Here is a 16,893-nt window from a genome sequence, read left to right on the forward strand (position 1 = left end):
TGTGACATACCGAAGCAGACAATGATCCCCTCCCTTCGGAGACTGGGCCGCAGGGCAGTATTCCAACATGATAATGACCCCAAACACACCTCCAAGACGACTACTGCCTTGCTTAAGAAGCTGAGGTTAAAGGTGATGGACAGGCCAAGCATGTCTCCAGACCTAAACCCTATTGAGCATCTGTGGGGCATCCTCAAACGGAAGGTGGAGGAGTGCAAGGTCTCTAACATTCACCAGCTCCATGATGTCGTCATGGAGGAGTGGAAGAGGACTCCAGTCGCAACCTGTGAAGCTCTGGTGAACTCCATGCCCAAGAGGGTTAAGGCAGTGCTGGAAAATGATGGTGGCCACACAAAATATTGATACTTTGGGCCCAATTTGGACATTTTCACTTAGGGGTGTACTCACTTTTGTTGCCAGCTGTTTAGACATTAATGGCTGTGTGTTGAGTTATTTTGAGGGGGCAGCAAATTTACACTTATACAAGCTGTACAGTCACTACTTTACATTGTAGCAAAGTGTCATTTCTTCAGTGTTGTCACATGAAAAGATATACTCAAATTTACAAAAATGTGAGGGGTCTACTCACTTTTGTGATATACTGTACCTAACCAAATGAGTGGTTAGAATACCATGGCTGAATGCCTCTAGAGATTCAAGTCTTATTTCACATGATTTTAAAAATCAGAACTTTACATTCAGCTAGTTTTTGTTGTAGTTCTCACGTCAAGTTTTAAGCAACTTGTCCCAATACTAGTAGCAGGCAGCAGCTTGACTAGTTCATGTTGAAGAACATGGATGAGAAGTAGCCAAGACTAGATCTAATAGTGGTATGATATTTTTCATCAACCTGGCTGATCTACTGTTTGAGTTTATTTTCTGTTTTCTTCCCTTATAATCCAAATAGGAAATACCTACAAACCAATGTGATTTAAAATGGAAACCTCTTTATTAAAAGGTCAAATTTGAACAATAAGGTTTTGGAAAAATAAGGAATGCCTCTTTCATACCAGCAAGATAAAATGTTCTAAAAACAAACATTTAAATTACTACTAGCTGTCCCAGACTTTAAAAAAAGAAAAAAGTTTAAAATGCGTATTTTTCCATATATGAGAGACCATATGTGTTAAGAAAATCAACTAGATGCACCGAGTTTGTCTGGTGCTCTCAGCTTATGGTTTGATACCTCAAGGAGGGCACCAGAGACCTAGATAACCAGAAAAATTAAATAACATTTAAAAAAAACTTAACCAAACTATTCTGCCATTACTCTCCTGAAGTTGCCAGTAGTGCAACGAACTTTGTCATGTGGAATGCCAAATTGTCTTACAAATTCTACCGATCTGCGTGACAGTTATGGTTTTCATTATGCACATTTTCATGAAAGATTTAAATGTATAATGTCTTCATATTGCAAAATCATTGTCTTGTGGTTTATCAATATTCTATCAAAATAAACTATAAAACCTAAAAAGTTACTTAAACTGCCAACTATGTAAAAATAGCCTACACAAAGCCAGCAAATAAAAACATTGCAGCCTGCAGGTAGAAAATATCCAGATAAAAATAAAATATATAAATCACATTGTTGCAGACAGGCCTTGTCTAGCCAATCTTGAAACATTGTATCAACTAAGTTCAGGCCCAAAGCTTGCAACATTGTATAAAATATTCTGGGCCCTCAAAGTTCCCTGCACCAGTGAGCTCGGGACAGACACGGCTGTAGGGTATTTGTGCATGGGATAAGAAGCAGTGCTCGACTTGGACAGGAGCTCACCGAAGCGGAGTACTGGAACCTCAAATGTTCTACTGTGAGCTCCTGTTCCTCTTCAAGAATATTAGCTCAAAAGTCTTGTGGAGCTCCTGCACCCAAAAGGAGTACCGGAACCTATTTCAGTCCAAGTCAAGAACTGATAAGAAGCCTATTTTATGACTTTTCCACTGGATCAGAGCTTGACATTTATCCCTTTCACGCTAGGTGGTTATCGAAAGAAGAGAGCTGGAAAGATAGTTCCTCAATATATTTGAACAATTGTAATTCTCAGTGGATGTAACAAAAAAAAAATACTGTTTGCTTGGTGTTTGAGGTGAAGAAAAGATTACTTTGCAAAGCTCCAGTTTATTAGTGCGTTAAACAAATCAAATCAGAAATGCTAACACATCCCCAAATGGGTACATTTATGCCTACTTTTGTGCACAGGCCAGGTAGCCTATAGACCTACTTCTATGCGCGGGCGTCCTTACTCAAAATTGACAGGAGTGCTCCAAACAAAAGACAATAACTAAATTGACAGAACTCATAAATGGAATTAAATAAACCAAAACTTGTTTCTCAGAAGTGTAGCATAGGTTGTGCACTCAGCAAACAATGTGTCCACTCAGTCAATGTGTCCACTCAGTCAATGTGTCCACTCAGTCAATGTGTCCACTCAGTCAATGTGTCCACTCAGTCAATGTGTCCACTCAGTCAATGTGTCCACTCAGTCAATGTGTCCACTCAGTCAATGTGTCCACTCAGTCAATGTGTCCACTCAGTCAATGAGTACAGGAAGACAGGAATATGAATATTGAATGCATTAAAATAAATTACTGTAACCAAAGTAACAAACATTATAGATTAGAAATTATAGGAATTAAAAGGTAAATGTACTACTGGTAATATATGTAACGGGGAATTGATATGCACTAACATTTCCCACAATGAAGTTATGAAACAATGAATGTGCACAAAATGGCGAGAGAAAGCGCATCCTGGAGAGGAAGTGCATTGTGCATCTGGGCGCATGGTCAATTCGACATCTGCATTGGCCATGCAGCATTTTTGGTGATATGGTCTCAGCAGACTTCAAGGCATTCATACTTCTTGGCTTCGCAGAGCAGTGCAGAGCTGTTGTCAAGGAAGTGACTGCGTGTTAAATACAAGATGAACCGCCCCCACCTACCAATCATATCAATGTGGAGCTAGAGCCACATTGACAACATTTGGGAGGCGCATGGCGATGCGGTACAGAGCTCGATTTGGACTCCGCATGCCTCAGCAATTGCATCACACCCTCCATATGGAGCCTCAGACCACATTTTCGAATCAAGAATAAATGCTTGCTTGCTTTATGTCTAGGCCTCCGCAATGGATTAGTTCACTGAGATGAGTCCAAAAAAATAACACACAAAACCAGTCAAGTTTGCTATTTTCTACATTGTACAACAAAGATATAAAAAAATGAAATATCACATATGGAATCATGTAGTAACTAAAGAAAGTGTTAAACAAATCCAATTATATTTTATATTTCAGATTCTTCAAATAGCCACCCTTTGCCTTGATGACAGCATTGCACAGTCTTGGCATTCTCTCAACCAGCTTCATGAGGTCGTCTCCTGGAGTGCTTTTCAATTAACAGGTGTAAATTTGTGGAATTTCTTTCCTTCCTAATGTGTTTGAGCCAATCAGTTGTGTTGTGACAAGATAGTGGTGGTATACAGAAGATAGCCCTATTTGGTAAAAGACCAAGTATTTTGGCAAGAACAGCTAAAATAAGCAAAGAGAAACGGCAGTCCATTATTACTTTAAGACATGAAGATCAGTCAATACGGAACATTTCAAGAACTTTGAAAGTTTCTTCAAGTGTAGTTGCAAAAACCATCAAGCGCTATGATGAAACTGGCTCTCATGAGGACCGCCATAGGAAAGGAAGACCCAGAGTTACCTCTGCAACAAAGGATAAGTTAATTAGAGATAACTGCCTCAAATTGCAGCCCAAATAAATGCTTCAGAGTTCAAGTAACAAACTCATCTCAACATCAACTGTTCAGAGGAGACTGTGTGAAGCAGGCCTTCATGGTCAAATTGCTGCAAAGAAACCACTACTAAAGGACACCAATAAGAAGGACTTGCTTGGGCCAAGAAACATGAGCAATGGACATTAGCACGGTGGAAATTTATCCTTTGGTATAAGAGTCCAAATTTGAGATTTTTGGTTCCAACCGCCGTGTCTTTATGAGACACGGTGTGGGTGAACAGATGATCTCTGCATGTGTATTTGCATGTGTAGGTGGTGTTATGATGTGGGGGTGCTTTGCTGGTGACACTGTCAGTGGCTTATTTTGAAATCAATGCACACTTAACTTCTTAAAGGATAGGGGGCAGCATTTCTACTTTTTGATAAATAGCGTGCACAATTTCAACTTCCTGCTACTCATGCCAGGAATATATTATATGCATATGATTAGTAGGTGTGGATAGAAAACACTGAAGTTTCTAAAACTGGTTCAATCATGTCTGTGACTATAACAGAACTTAAGTAGCAGGCAAAACCCCAAGGAAAAACTGTTCAGAATAAAACATGTTTTTTTTCCCCTCTGACAGTTCCCTCAATTGTCTTTGGCAAGGGAAAATAGATAGCGCCCATTTCATAGTTCCTACGACTTCCACAGGATGTCACCAGTCTTTGGAATTGGGTTGAAGTTAATCATTGGTGAAACGAAGAAGAGGCACTTCCTGGAACGTTACACTTTTGATAGTTACGCAAGAGGGAAAAAGGAGCATGTTTTGTTTACTTTCTCTATCGAATACAGTTTGCCCCGTCTACAATTTGATTGATTATTAACGTTTAAAAAATACCTAAAGTTGTATTACAAAAGTAGTTTGAAATATTTTGGTAAAGTTTATAGGAAACTTTTGAAATGTTTTGTAGTGACGTTGTGTTTTGGAAAGCTGTTTTCCTCCGGATCAAACCTGCTTTATAAATGGACATTTTGGGTATACATGGACGGAATTAATCGAAAAAAAGGACCAATTGTGATGTTTATGGGACATATTGGAGTGCCAACAAAGAAGCTCGTCAAAAAGGTAATGCATGTTTTTATATTTTATTTCAGCGTTTTGTGTAGCGCCGGCTACGCTAATTATTTTGTTTACAACTCGTTCAGGTGGCTCAGGGGGGGTGCATGCTATCAGATAATAGTTTCTCATGCTTTCGCCAAAAAGCATTTTTAAAATCTGACATGTTGGCTGGATTCACAACGAGTGTAGCTTTAATTGAGTACCCTGCATGTGTGATTTAATGAAAGTTTGAGTTTTATCGCGTTTTATTTGAATTTGGCGCTATGCATTTCCCGAGGCTATTGGCCACTTGAGACGCTAGCGTCTCACTATCCCTATAACCAGCATAGCTACCACAGCATTCTGCAGCGATATGCCATCCCATCTGGTTTGGGCTTAGTGGGACTATAATTTGTTATTCAACAGGACAATGACCCAACACACCTCCTGGCTGTGTCATGGCTATTTTACCAAGAAGGAGAGTGATGGAGTGCTGCATCAGATGACCTGGCCTCCACAATCCCCTGACAACCCAATTGAGATAGTTTGGAATGAGCCAGACCACAGATTGAAGGAAAAGCAACCAACAAGTGCTCAACATTTGTGGGAACTCCTTCAAGACTGTTGAAAAAGCATTCCAGGTGAAGCTGGTTGACAGAATGCCAAGAGTGTGCAAAACAGTGCTACTTTGAAGAATCTCAAATATATTTAGATTTGTTTAAAACTTTGGTTACTACATGACTCCATGTGTGTTATTTCAAAGTTGAGATATCTTCACTATTTTTCTACAATGTAGAAAATAGCACAAATAAAGAAAAACCCTTGACTGAATAGGTGTTCTAAAACGTTTGACCGGTAGTGTGTGCGATATATATTTATTTATAAACTGGGTTTGAGCCCTGAATGCTGATTGGCTGACAGCCGTGGTATATCAGACCGTATACCAAGGGTATGACAAAACATTTATTTTTACTGCTCTAATTAAGTTGGTAACCAGTTTATAATAGCAATTAGGCACCTCGGAGGTGTGTGGTATATGGCCAATATACCACGGCTAAGGGCTGTATGCACGCACTCCACGTTGCATCGTGCAAAAGAACAGCCCTTACCCGTGGTATATTGGCCATATACCACACCTCCTCGTGCATTATTGCTTAAATATATTACTCCGACTAAAACAAATCTTGGTCGACTAACAGCCTAAGACCAAACAATCGACCAGTCAACTAATTGGGGGTCAGCCCTAATTACTACAAACACCTTTATAGGGTTCCAACACGGCCATATCGCCATGTTTTATCACTTGTTTAAGGAAGACAGAGGCGACCACCTGTGCTAATTAGCTATCTAGCGTGCATGAACACCTATGTAAGCGTAACTGGAGAAGTGTAGTTTGTCAGCTGGAGGTACACACAGCCGTATGAATCTGTGCAAACCTGCTACAGTAAATGTATATTTTTTATTTGAAAGTTTATGTCTCACTGATATGAAAGATAAGTTCCATAGGTTTCGAAAAACGTATATGGAAAGCAATGACTGACATTTCTAAACGTTAAAACAGAGCGTCGGGATTGTAGTTCACATGGTCCCATAAGGCATCATGGGTTCTCGAGAGCAAGTGAGTACCATACCTGGCAGTGCAGTGATGAAGTCCCTTTGGAGCATGGGTTTGAGGTAGGAGTTGATGTGGCCGTGTTGGTAGTGGCACATGCGTGAGATCAGGTGTTCCACAAACTCCACCTGGTCAGCCTCAGACCACTGGTCAAACAGCTGGATGCACACTTCCTTCTCCTTCTCATAGTTCCCTTCCGATGGTCGCTTCCTTGAGCCCGTCATCAGACCGTTCGTGATCGTCTGAACACAGAGGAGGATAGGTTATAAACCAGAGCTTCAGTCTACATGGCTCTCTTGTCAAATGAGAGATGGGCTTTGGGCCTTAATCCTGCTAAACAGTGTACAGAACTCTATGGGCTGGATTCCTTGACAATCTTATTCTTAATCTGTGTCTGGGAAACTGGCTTTATATGTTGAGTATGGTTTTGGTACATGTGGATTGCCTTTTCAAATCGGTGGCTAAGAAGACATTGTGCTATGAGAAGTGTTTTTCTGACTTAAAGGCTACACTGTAGTCTAGCATTAGTATACTCACTGGACAGTTTGCTCACCTTGAACACTGTGGTTTTCTTTGATCGTTCATCTGTCTGGGAGTCCATGAAAGTGGAGTTCTGAGGGGGAGGAGAGAGAGCGACAGGCCATTAGTACATCAAGAGACACATACTATTCATTAACAGCCAGCCCAAACCTTCTGGTCCAAACTGCACAAAATCCAATTTACTACGGGGACCAAATTACAATGCCAGGCTAAGAGGCTTGCCATAATTTCTCATCTGAAGAAGCTGTCAGTCAAAGTAAACTAACTCCTTGAGCGTCGGGAGGGAAGAATCCATGGCTGATCTAACAGCTGCGCCGTTTCCAGACCTGTAGAGCCATATCAATTTGAAATCTGTGTTCAAAAGATTGACATGAAATCAGACCTTGTTAGGTTGGCTGTGCAAGGTAATTTATGATTTAGCCTAATAACACCAGATGGACTGATAATAACAGCATTTAAAATATATGGAGAACTGGGAAATGCTATGGATGGCAACATTTGTATCCTGAGGGGTTTCATTGCCACCCCATTTTTATGAGTGTGTGTGTCCTGGCTGTGTCTAAATGTTATCAGCCTTACTGTCCTCCTGGAAGCGTGAGGGTGTTTCTCTGGAGCGACAAATTACTTACAACTGAACCTTCCAGTATGTGCGTGTTGCCAAAACACATGCAGTTGATGTTGCATACATTACTCCTGCCTGTATCCACAAAAAATAAAGATCATAATAATTTGCGTCACCATTTCCTGGTTGCTAAAATTCAAATAGTTAGCCTAATTTCAGTGTGACAAAACAAGCTAGTGTAAAGTATCAATGTACCATCGAAACCGTTGTGAAATACATTATTTTTGGTTACAGAAAATGTATTTTCAGCTGTTTGAAGCTTTGTACAAAACCAAAAGTAAGATGCAAAAATGAAACTTAAAACGCAAAGCATAGAAATAGTGCACATAGAACAGATATACCACTTCTTAGATTTGCTTTCAATGAGAACGACAGCTCTATAACACATGTCTATGTGAATTTGGTCAGGTCGCCCCAAAAAGTTACATATTGCAACTTTAAGTGAGTGTCATATGACACTAGCCTAACATATGTCACACACGCTTAGACTGGCATGCTCTGTCCAATAGAAAAGCACAGGACTAGGCAGCTCATGTCACTTTGTAAGATAGTGCCAGTGACATATTGTGTGGAAACAGGAATGATCGACATGGACAAAGATTTTAAGGTGACAAAACAGAAGAACACTGACTGGAACAAATGCACTGATGGAGGTGCATAACCACTGTCAGTGGCTAGATATATTATAAGATATGCGGATGACAGCAATCTATGGATGGCTAAATCAAAAATATAGTCTACAGGTACAGGTTTCTTCCTAGGTTTTGGCCTTTCTAGGGAGTTTTCCCTAGCCACCGTGCTTCTACACCTGCATTGCTTGCTGTTTGGGGTTTTAGGCTGGGTTTCTGTACAGCACTTTGAGAGATCAGCTGATGTACGAAGGGCTATATAAATACATTTGATTTGGTAGCTAGCTAATATTAATGCCTAGCTAACCTAACATAGCAGGCCTAAAATAAACTAGCTTGCTGTTACAGAGAGGAAGAGGTGAAGTGAGAGATAACTGGGCACAAAATCGGTTTTCTCCAGTTGGCGGCACATTTCTTGCCCACCAAGAGAGAAGGTAAAATTTGTTTTTTTTGCATCCTGAAGCTGCTAACCAAGCAGGCTGCTTGCTCGTTATTTCCTCATGTTTTGATCCAATTCTAAATTGTATTCATTCAACATTGCTATGCTAAACAAATCATTGTCATGTCGCAAGCAAGCAGAGATTCAATGATGAGACAAGAACTTAAATATATAATGATTGAATACATTTCCAAAAGGCCAACATAGGCAACTACTGCTGTTAGAGTCAGAACTAACCAAGCTAGTTGGTGAGGTTAGTGACATTTCCATTGATGGCACAAAACTGGAAAAACTATCCATGGTAGAGCCAGGTTGATGACAGCCAGCACTTGCCTCTTCTTTGGCGGAGAATGGAACGTCCCACTCATACCGTTGCCAGCTAAAATGGTACTCCATCACTTTCCGATCTCCATGTTAGGGGCTGCCAATAACTATTAAGTGAGCTCTAACACCAACTCAGACATTATTTCCCTTGCCTGCAGGCCCATATCGGCTCCATTTTGGATTCTGAAGTTGCGACCCAAGCTGGCTGGTCGTTAGAATTAATGACTTGGTGAAAATAACTAAGTCATTCTAATCATATCGAATAGGCCTACACAGGATGCACTGTGCTGGTTAATTAATAAAATGGAATTCTGAGTGTTTATGGTTTCTTAGTGGTAGAGGGGGATGGCAGTAATGCAATATTTTTTCCAGGGCTAGAATGTAAATACGAAGCAAACAAACTCCTGCTTTATGTCATATATTTTGTGCTATAGTTCAGAGAAAAAAAAACACGACTCTGGGGCAGTGGTTCAAACTCATAAAAGACCCAACCTTGTCCACTTTGCCTTATGCCCTTGGGGGAATCCCCATCACCATCTTGTAGGGTGGTCCAAATGATTAGCCAAGCAAGGGAGGTTTGCACGTAAGCCCCTTAGCCCCTGTTTTTAGTAGATTTTTTTTATAGAGTTTTTAGTAGAGTTTGCGAGTGTACAATTATGATCACTCCGGGGCCTGAAACTGCCCATAATTCAATTCACAACAATGGAACATCTGCTAAAAAAATAAAAAGAACATCAACGGAGAAGTCAACATACAAGTGTAAGTAAAAGCTAACTAAGAAAGGTTAGAAATTGTGCTACTAATGCACAAATACGTCTCGTAAAAGTAATGTTTGGTTAGCTTTGGGAAATTGTAGAAATAAAACATTTTCCTTCTTCAGAAGTTCCAGCTAGGCAGATGAATGTTAGTTAGCCATCACACAGTAGGAGTATATTAATAATTACATAGTAAATAAGTAGACATGCAATCATAATTGACTGCAGCACTTAGAAAGCACCCACAATCTACCAGGGTTGAAAACACAATTATCGCGGGGTGAACGAGTGATGAATTTCTGGGCAAGGGTGGTCCATTTAAAAATCATTCCCTGAGGAGGGGGCTCAAGATGGGAGGGTGTAGCACGAGGGTGTAACATTTCTATCTGAGGAACAATTTTAGGCTTCTCTCAGTTGCAATTTTTTGTCTAGCCATGAATAATTTTGTAATTAATCAAACCATTGAATTATATTTGACGATTTTCAACAAACAAGCTAGCTATCGAAAAGTTTCAGCATGTTAAGTTAGCTCACTAACGTCTTCATAGCTAGTATCATGGAATCAGGACATGACCAAACTGTTGCTGGGATAATGGATGTTGAAACTTCAAGGAGAAAAGAGGCATTGCTGAAACTCCCTCATATGCTTGCAGTGTAAAAAAAGGGGGGTGAATGTGATTCATACCCAAATACCCAAACCAAGGAGCAACTTCCAAAGAAGCTGAGAAGTGAACCATCACTGAGCTAGCTACAGGAAAACATCGTCCGCATCCCCAGGGCAAAAATCAAAGAGAGCGCAGATGACATCATGGATTTGGTGAAAAAGAAGACTATCAGCATCGTTAACCTGAAGAAAGCAATTGATTTTAATGCCGAGGAAGTAAAAACTCTGAAGCAGCAAAACGCAACATTGAAAATTCAGGTTGCAAACCAGGAGAAGAAACTCACTGAAATGGAGTCAAAGGTAAATGGGGAGGACCGGTAGGATCGGAGATGGAATCTCAGAATTATGGAATAGCAGAAAACTCTGACAAGAATATCAAAGCAAGAGTGAAGGACATTTGCTGGGCAATAGTCCTGGAGGAGGGGGCGAAACGTTGTTGCAGGTTCTCTGGGTGTAGTGCACCGCCTGGATAGGCTGAGAGATGGGGAAAACAACCAGCCACCACGATCAGTGATCATGAGATTCATCTCCAGGACAGCGAGGGATGTGACATGGAAAAGTGCAAAGAAAAATTACTATTTAAAGAACAACAAGTTGAGGTTCAAGGAGGATCTGACAGCATTTGACAAAGAAGTTCGGAATCGTCTGTGGCCGATGATTGAGAGAACAAGGGAGGGGAAAAGTTCTTACTTTGGGGGAGCCAAGGATTTGGTTAATGGAAGGGAAATTAACACTGACGCCTAGCTTGTTGACTGCTGAATTTATCAAGTGAGTTGTGCAGGACTGAGTATTATTTGCATCTCATAAATCTTGATATTTCTTGAGGAAGAGCATTGTTCGTGTGAGCCAAGTGTTTTTAAATGGCAGGGAAATTCACACTGACACTTAATGTTAGCTTGATGGCTATTCATTTTACCAATCAATGGCACAATGTTATTTGCAATTGTATGGATGTATATATATATACAGTTGAAATCGGAAGTTTACATACACTCAGGTTGGAGTCATTATAACTTGTTTTTCAACCAATCCACAAATTACTTGTTAATAAACTGTAGTTTTGGCAAGTCGGTTAGGAGACTCAGTGCTTCTTTCCTTAACATCATGGGAAAATCAAAAGATATCAGCCACGACCTCAGAAAAAAATTGTAGACCTCCACAAATCAGGTTCATCCGTGGGAGCAATTTCCAAATGCCTCAAGGTTCATCTGTTTAAACAATATTATGCAAGTATAAACACCATGAGACAATGCAGCCGTCATATCGTTCAGTACCGTTCAGGAAGGAGACGCGTTCTGTCTCCAAAAGATGAACGTACTTGTGTATGAAAAGTGCAAATCAACCATCTCAGAACAGCAGCAGAGGACCTTGTGAAGATGCTGGAGGAAACAGGTACAAAAGCATCTATATCTACAGTAAACAGAGTCCTATATCGACGTAACCTGAGAGGCAGCTCAGCAAGGAAGAAGCCACTGCTCCAAAACCGCAATAAAAAAAGACTACGGTTTGCAACTGCACATGGAGACAAAGATTGTACTTTTCTTCTGATGAAAAGAAAATAGAACTGTTTGGCCATTATGACCATCGTTATTTTTGGAGGAAAAGGGGGAGGCTTGCAAGCCAAAGAACATCATCCCAACCGTGAAGCACGGGGGTGGCGGCATCATGTTGTGGGGGTGCTTTGCTGCAGGACGGACTGGTGCACTTCACAAAATAGATGGCATCGTGAGGTAGGAAAATTATGTGGATATATTGAAGCAAGATCTCAAAACATCAGTTAGGAAGTTAAAGCTTGGTCGCAAATGGGCCTTGGAAAAGGACAATGAACCCAAGCATACTTCCAAAGTCGTGGCAAAATGGCTTAAGGACAACACAGTCAAGGTTTTGGAGTGGCCATCACAAAGCCCTGACCTCAATCCCATATAAAATTTTTGGGCAGATTTGAAAAAGCGAATGCGAGCAAGGCGGCCTACAAACCTGACTCAGTTGCACCAGCTCTGTCAGGAGGAATGGGCCAAAATTCACCCAACATATTGTGGGAAGCTTGTGGAAGGCTACCTGAAATATTTGACCCAAGTTAAACAATTTAAAAGGCAATTATATCAAATACTAATTGAGTGTACGCACAATTCTGACCCACTGGGAATGTGACTAAATAAATTAAAGCTGAAATAAATTACTATTATTCTGACATTTCACATTCTTAAAATAAAGTGGTGATCCTAACTGACCTAAGACAGGAACATTTTACTAGGTTTAAATGTCAGGAATTGTGAAAAACTGAGTTTAAATGTATTTGGCTAAGGTGTATGTAAACTTCCAACTTCAACTGTATGTATGTGTATATATATAAAATGTAGGTCAACCACTTGCGTGGTGCAAAGGACTGTTTTTATTTGCAACTAGTAAGAACTTTTCTTTGTGAGAACCCACTTCATGTGAACCTACACAAGTTTAATATTCTTCATATAGTCACTGTAATAGTAAATGTTAATTTGATTTTTCTATTAATGCCAGGAGAATCCGTAGTATTTTGAAAAGGAAATCTTTACTTTTGTATTGTAAGGGTAAAAGTGCAGACTTATTTAATTCAAGAAACTCATGTCTGTTCCACAGATACTGTGTTTTGGAAGTGTCAATGGGGGAATGATATTTGGTACGAAACCGTCTGCAGGTGTCGCTATTTTAAAAGGCAACTTTTAAGGGTCATATATTGAGTCATGAAGCAGATAACACAGCGAGATGGATTATATTATTGGTAGATGTCAACCACATTCAATTAATTGTTGTAAATATTTATGCTACCAATAACAAGTCAAGTAACTATTTTATTTATAGACATTGAGAGGAAAATAAGTACAATTATGTCTAAATTTTCATTGGCCAAAGTAAAAGGGGTGGAGACATTAATAGAGTATTACATGATTATTTAGAAAGATGGCCTCCTAAGGATAGCAATTCTGTTTGTGAGATAAGGAATACATGTCTACAGTTAGGTGTTCTAGATATAAGAACCCAGATAAGATGATGTTTACATAGAGTACCAAAGATGTATCTATACCATGCTGTGTTGATTTCTGGCTGATATCTGAAGATATGGCTGACAAAGTTGATGCAGACTCAATTGAACAATCGATTTTAACAGACCACAAAGGGATCTCAATAAAGATAAATATGCATGGTTTGTAAACAAAAAAAGTAATTAAAGATTACTGGAAAATTAACAAGACGTTACTAGAGAATTAAGTATTTAAGAAGGATGTAGCAGGAATTCCTGATAAATAGTGGAATTGTGCCTGTGTTATGAATAGGTTTAGAAGTTACTGTGGGCTAATGAAATTTGATAAGGCTTTTGGCTATTTTAATGGGGAAAGAAATTGATTGTGTCAAGAGAGAGAGAATATGACAAAGGAAATAATGGATTATACAACAAAAAAACTGAACTCACTCATCAGGAATTACTGGAGCTATCACCATTGCAAATGCAGTTAGACTGTATCTACGAGGAAAGGGCCCGGGGAGCGTTTGTAAAACAGACAGAATTGGATGGAAGAGGGAGAGAAAAATACAAAATATTTAATTAATTTAGAAAAAAGGGCAGGCAAAAACACTTCCATATGTAAATTAATGATCAATAATACTCCCAATGAAAATCCAAAATAAATATCTCAGCATGTTGCCCAGTTTTATCAGAATCTGGATACATCAGCCTAGTCAACTTCCAATACAGATATGCTAAGATATGCTAAAGATTTCAGGGATTTTTGTGACAAGTTAGCTGAAATTGAGTTGAGACTGCATTAAAAGCCTTAATGAAAATAGGTCCCCTGGAAATGGTTTAATAAGCAAGTTTTATAAAGCATTCAATGATCAATTGATCCCTTTCATTCTTGCTATGTTCCAAGAATCAATAGGATAAGGGGAGTTACCGGCTTCCTTAAAGCAAGGTGTAATTACTTTGATTACCAAAACGAATAAGGACAGTCTTTATATCGACAACTGGAGACCCATTAGCCAGTTGAAATAATGGGAAATTATTTGCCCTTGTATTTGCTAAGAGGTTCAAACAAGGCTTGCATCATAATTGATGAAGAACAATCAGGTTTTATGCATGGTCGACACATTAGTAATAACATCAGGTTGATCTTAGATATGATTGACTATAATGACCCCATCCTTGATGACAGTTTTCTTATGTTTGTTGTTTTCTATAAATCTTTTTACACTGTAGAACATGAGTTTATATTCAAAGCAATACGTTTTTTGGGGTTTGGTGACTTTTTTGAAAGCAGTCCAAACTTTATATCATGGTTGTCCTAGCTCTGTAAAATTAGCTCACGGGACATCCAACATATTTAATATTGGGTGTGGCATTAGGCAGGGCTGCACAATTAGTCCATTTGTATTGGTTACTCAAATTATGGCTCTTCATATCAAGAAAGGGAATTTTCAAGGTGTTTCAGCTCTTGGCAATGAATTTAAACTATATAAACTGGCTGATGATACCACCATATTTTTTGAGAGACAGGAATGAGGTTTCTGAAGCAGTTTCCTGTATTGAATACCTTTCCTTAGTTTCAGGTTTGAAAATTTATATCAACAAGTCAGTCTTATTTCCACTCAAGGATTGTTTTTTTCCAGAAGTATATGGTATCTCATTTAAAGATAAGGTTACTTATCTTGGAATTGTTACATGCAAGGATGAAAAACAAAGGAGTGAATTATTAAACTTTAACCCCATTGAAAAAACAAAATAAATTTAACCTCTGGTTGCTGAGAGATATTTCATTATACGGTCGGGTTTTATTGTCCAAAGCTGAAGGGTTATCCAGATCGGGTTGTCTCGTTATCGCTTGAATTATCCCCTAAAATTATAAAGGACTTAGATAAGATTCTTTATAATTTTATTTGGAGGAACAAGCCTCACTATCTATAGAAAGATATTCTCACTAATACCAAAGAACAAGGTCTTGAGGTTTTAGATTTCAATACTCTAAATAATACTTTTAAAATAAACTGGATTCTGAAGTATATTAAGAACCAGAACAGTATTTGGAATGTCTTCCCTAAGTATTTATTTGACTCCGTTGGCAGTTTAGAAATTTTGCTTCAATGTCATTTTGATGTTGATAAAATCCCAGTAAAATTGGCCAAATTCCATAAGCAGGCAATTTTAGCTTGGATGTTAGCATATAAAACACCATTTTCCCCTCACAGATACTTTCTATGAAACAACAGAGATATACGATTTAAAAGTAAGTATTTTTTTTCATAACTGCTTTAGGAATAAAATTATTTTGGTTGGTCAGTTACTGAATGAGGATGGAAATCCACTCTCATATGAGGAATTTCTTGATAAGTTTTAAATTCCCAAAACCCTGAAAGAATATGCAATTTTTTGTGATGCGATTCCAGGGGGGGGGGGTTATATATATATATTTTTTTTTTTTTTTTTTTTTTTAAATTCCTCTGTGGTTGATGTAACATAGATGTACATAAAAATAAATGAATTGGCAATATTAACATCAAAGATAAATGTAGTAATAAACAGATTAGGAATATTGTTTTGTTGTGATACTACAATTCCCTCAGCAAGGTTATTTTGGTTAAATATCTATGGTGACATACAACTAGGGAAAGCATGGAAAATTGCTAACAAATATGTATCAGTAACAAGGTAAAGGAAGTTTCATTTAAAATGATACATAGAATTTATCCTGTGAAACATGTTTTGTAAATATTCAAGCTGAATATTGGCTATAAATGTAATTTCTGTGGAGTGGAGAAGGAGACCATATTGCATTTGTTTTGCCTGTATTTATTGTAGATTTCTTCAGATTGACATAGATTATTATTATTTTTTTTTAATATAGGCCTGGTTGTACAAGTTAATGGTTTTGATATGATTTATTTCAGAAATTCTGACACTGATAAAGTTATAGTATATTTAATTCAACTACTAATATTATTAGGTCAATTTCATATTCACAAATGTAAATGGTCCAATTCAAAACCTAACTTTTTTCACTTTATAAATGAATTTAAACAATATGGCACTACTTCAACTAAAATAATTAAATACATTTTTAAAAAAGGCAAGTAAAACTTGAATTATTAATGAATACGATTAGTCCGTTTAGGATTCCTGGCAATGTAAATAGTTTGTGTGTATGCATGTGACTATTCCTTTTCTCTGTTGATATTTGTTAATAGATTTTTTTTAATCATTCCCTCCTCCCCCTGCAAGTGTATACTCGTCAGACGTCATCAGAAGTCTCCACTTAATTTGAGGGCGGGGGGATAGGGTGTCTTAAGTGTATGGACTGCAGCTTGGATTACAACATAGGGCTGTTTCCTAAAGAAGTTAAATACACTTCCGTTTTGTTGCAGTGATACTAAATAGTATCGCTATACTAAATAGTATCTAGATACTGGTGTCCAGGCCCTTCGAATTATTAGTTTCACCTTCATTCTTGGGCTTGCCTA

The 16,893-nt window shown here is 38.5% G+C and overlaps 1 protein-coding gene across 2 annotated transcripts in view; it reads right to left on the reverse strand.

Annotated features, from left to right (window-relative positions):
- Window positions 1-16,893, reverse strand: part of fbxw11b (F-box and WD repeat domain containing 11b) — a 36,716-nt gene that overhangs the window by 18,565 nt on the left and 1,258 nt on the right. Inside the window, exons 2-4 of one of the 2 annotated variants that reach the window (XM_064977898.1) lie at window positions 13,856-13,906; window positions 6,988-7,047; window positions 6,454-6,676 (exon numbers count right to left, since the gene is read on the reverse strand). In XM_064977898.1, coding sequence (XP_064833970.1) covers window positions 6,454-6,676; window positions 6,988-7,035 — 271 coding nt within the window. In that variant the 5' untranslated portion in view covers window positions 7,036-7,047; window positions 13,856-13,906. The remainder of the gene's footprint in view (window positions 1-6,453; window positions 6,677-6,987; window positions 7,048-13,855; window positions 13,907-16,893) is intronic. The other variant, XM_064977897.1, reaches the window with a different exon arrangement.

Source organism: Oncorhynchus masou, chromosome 11, assembly GCF_036934945.1.
Source record: "Oncorhynchus masou masou isolate Uvic2021 chromosome 11, UVic_Omas_1.1, whole genome shotgun sequence".
Taxonomy (NCBI): domain Eukaryota; kingdom Metazoa; phylum Chordata; class Actinopteri; order Salmoniformes; family Salmonidae; genus Oncorhynchus; species Oncorhynchus masou.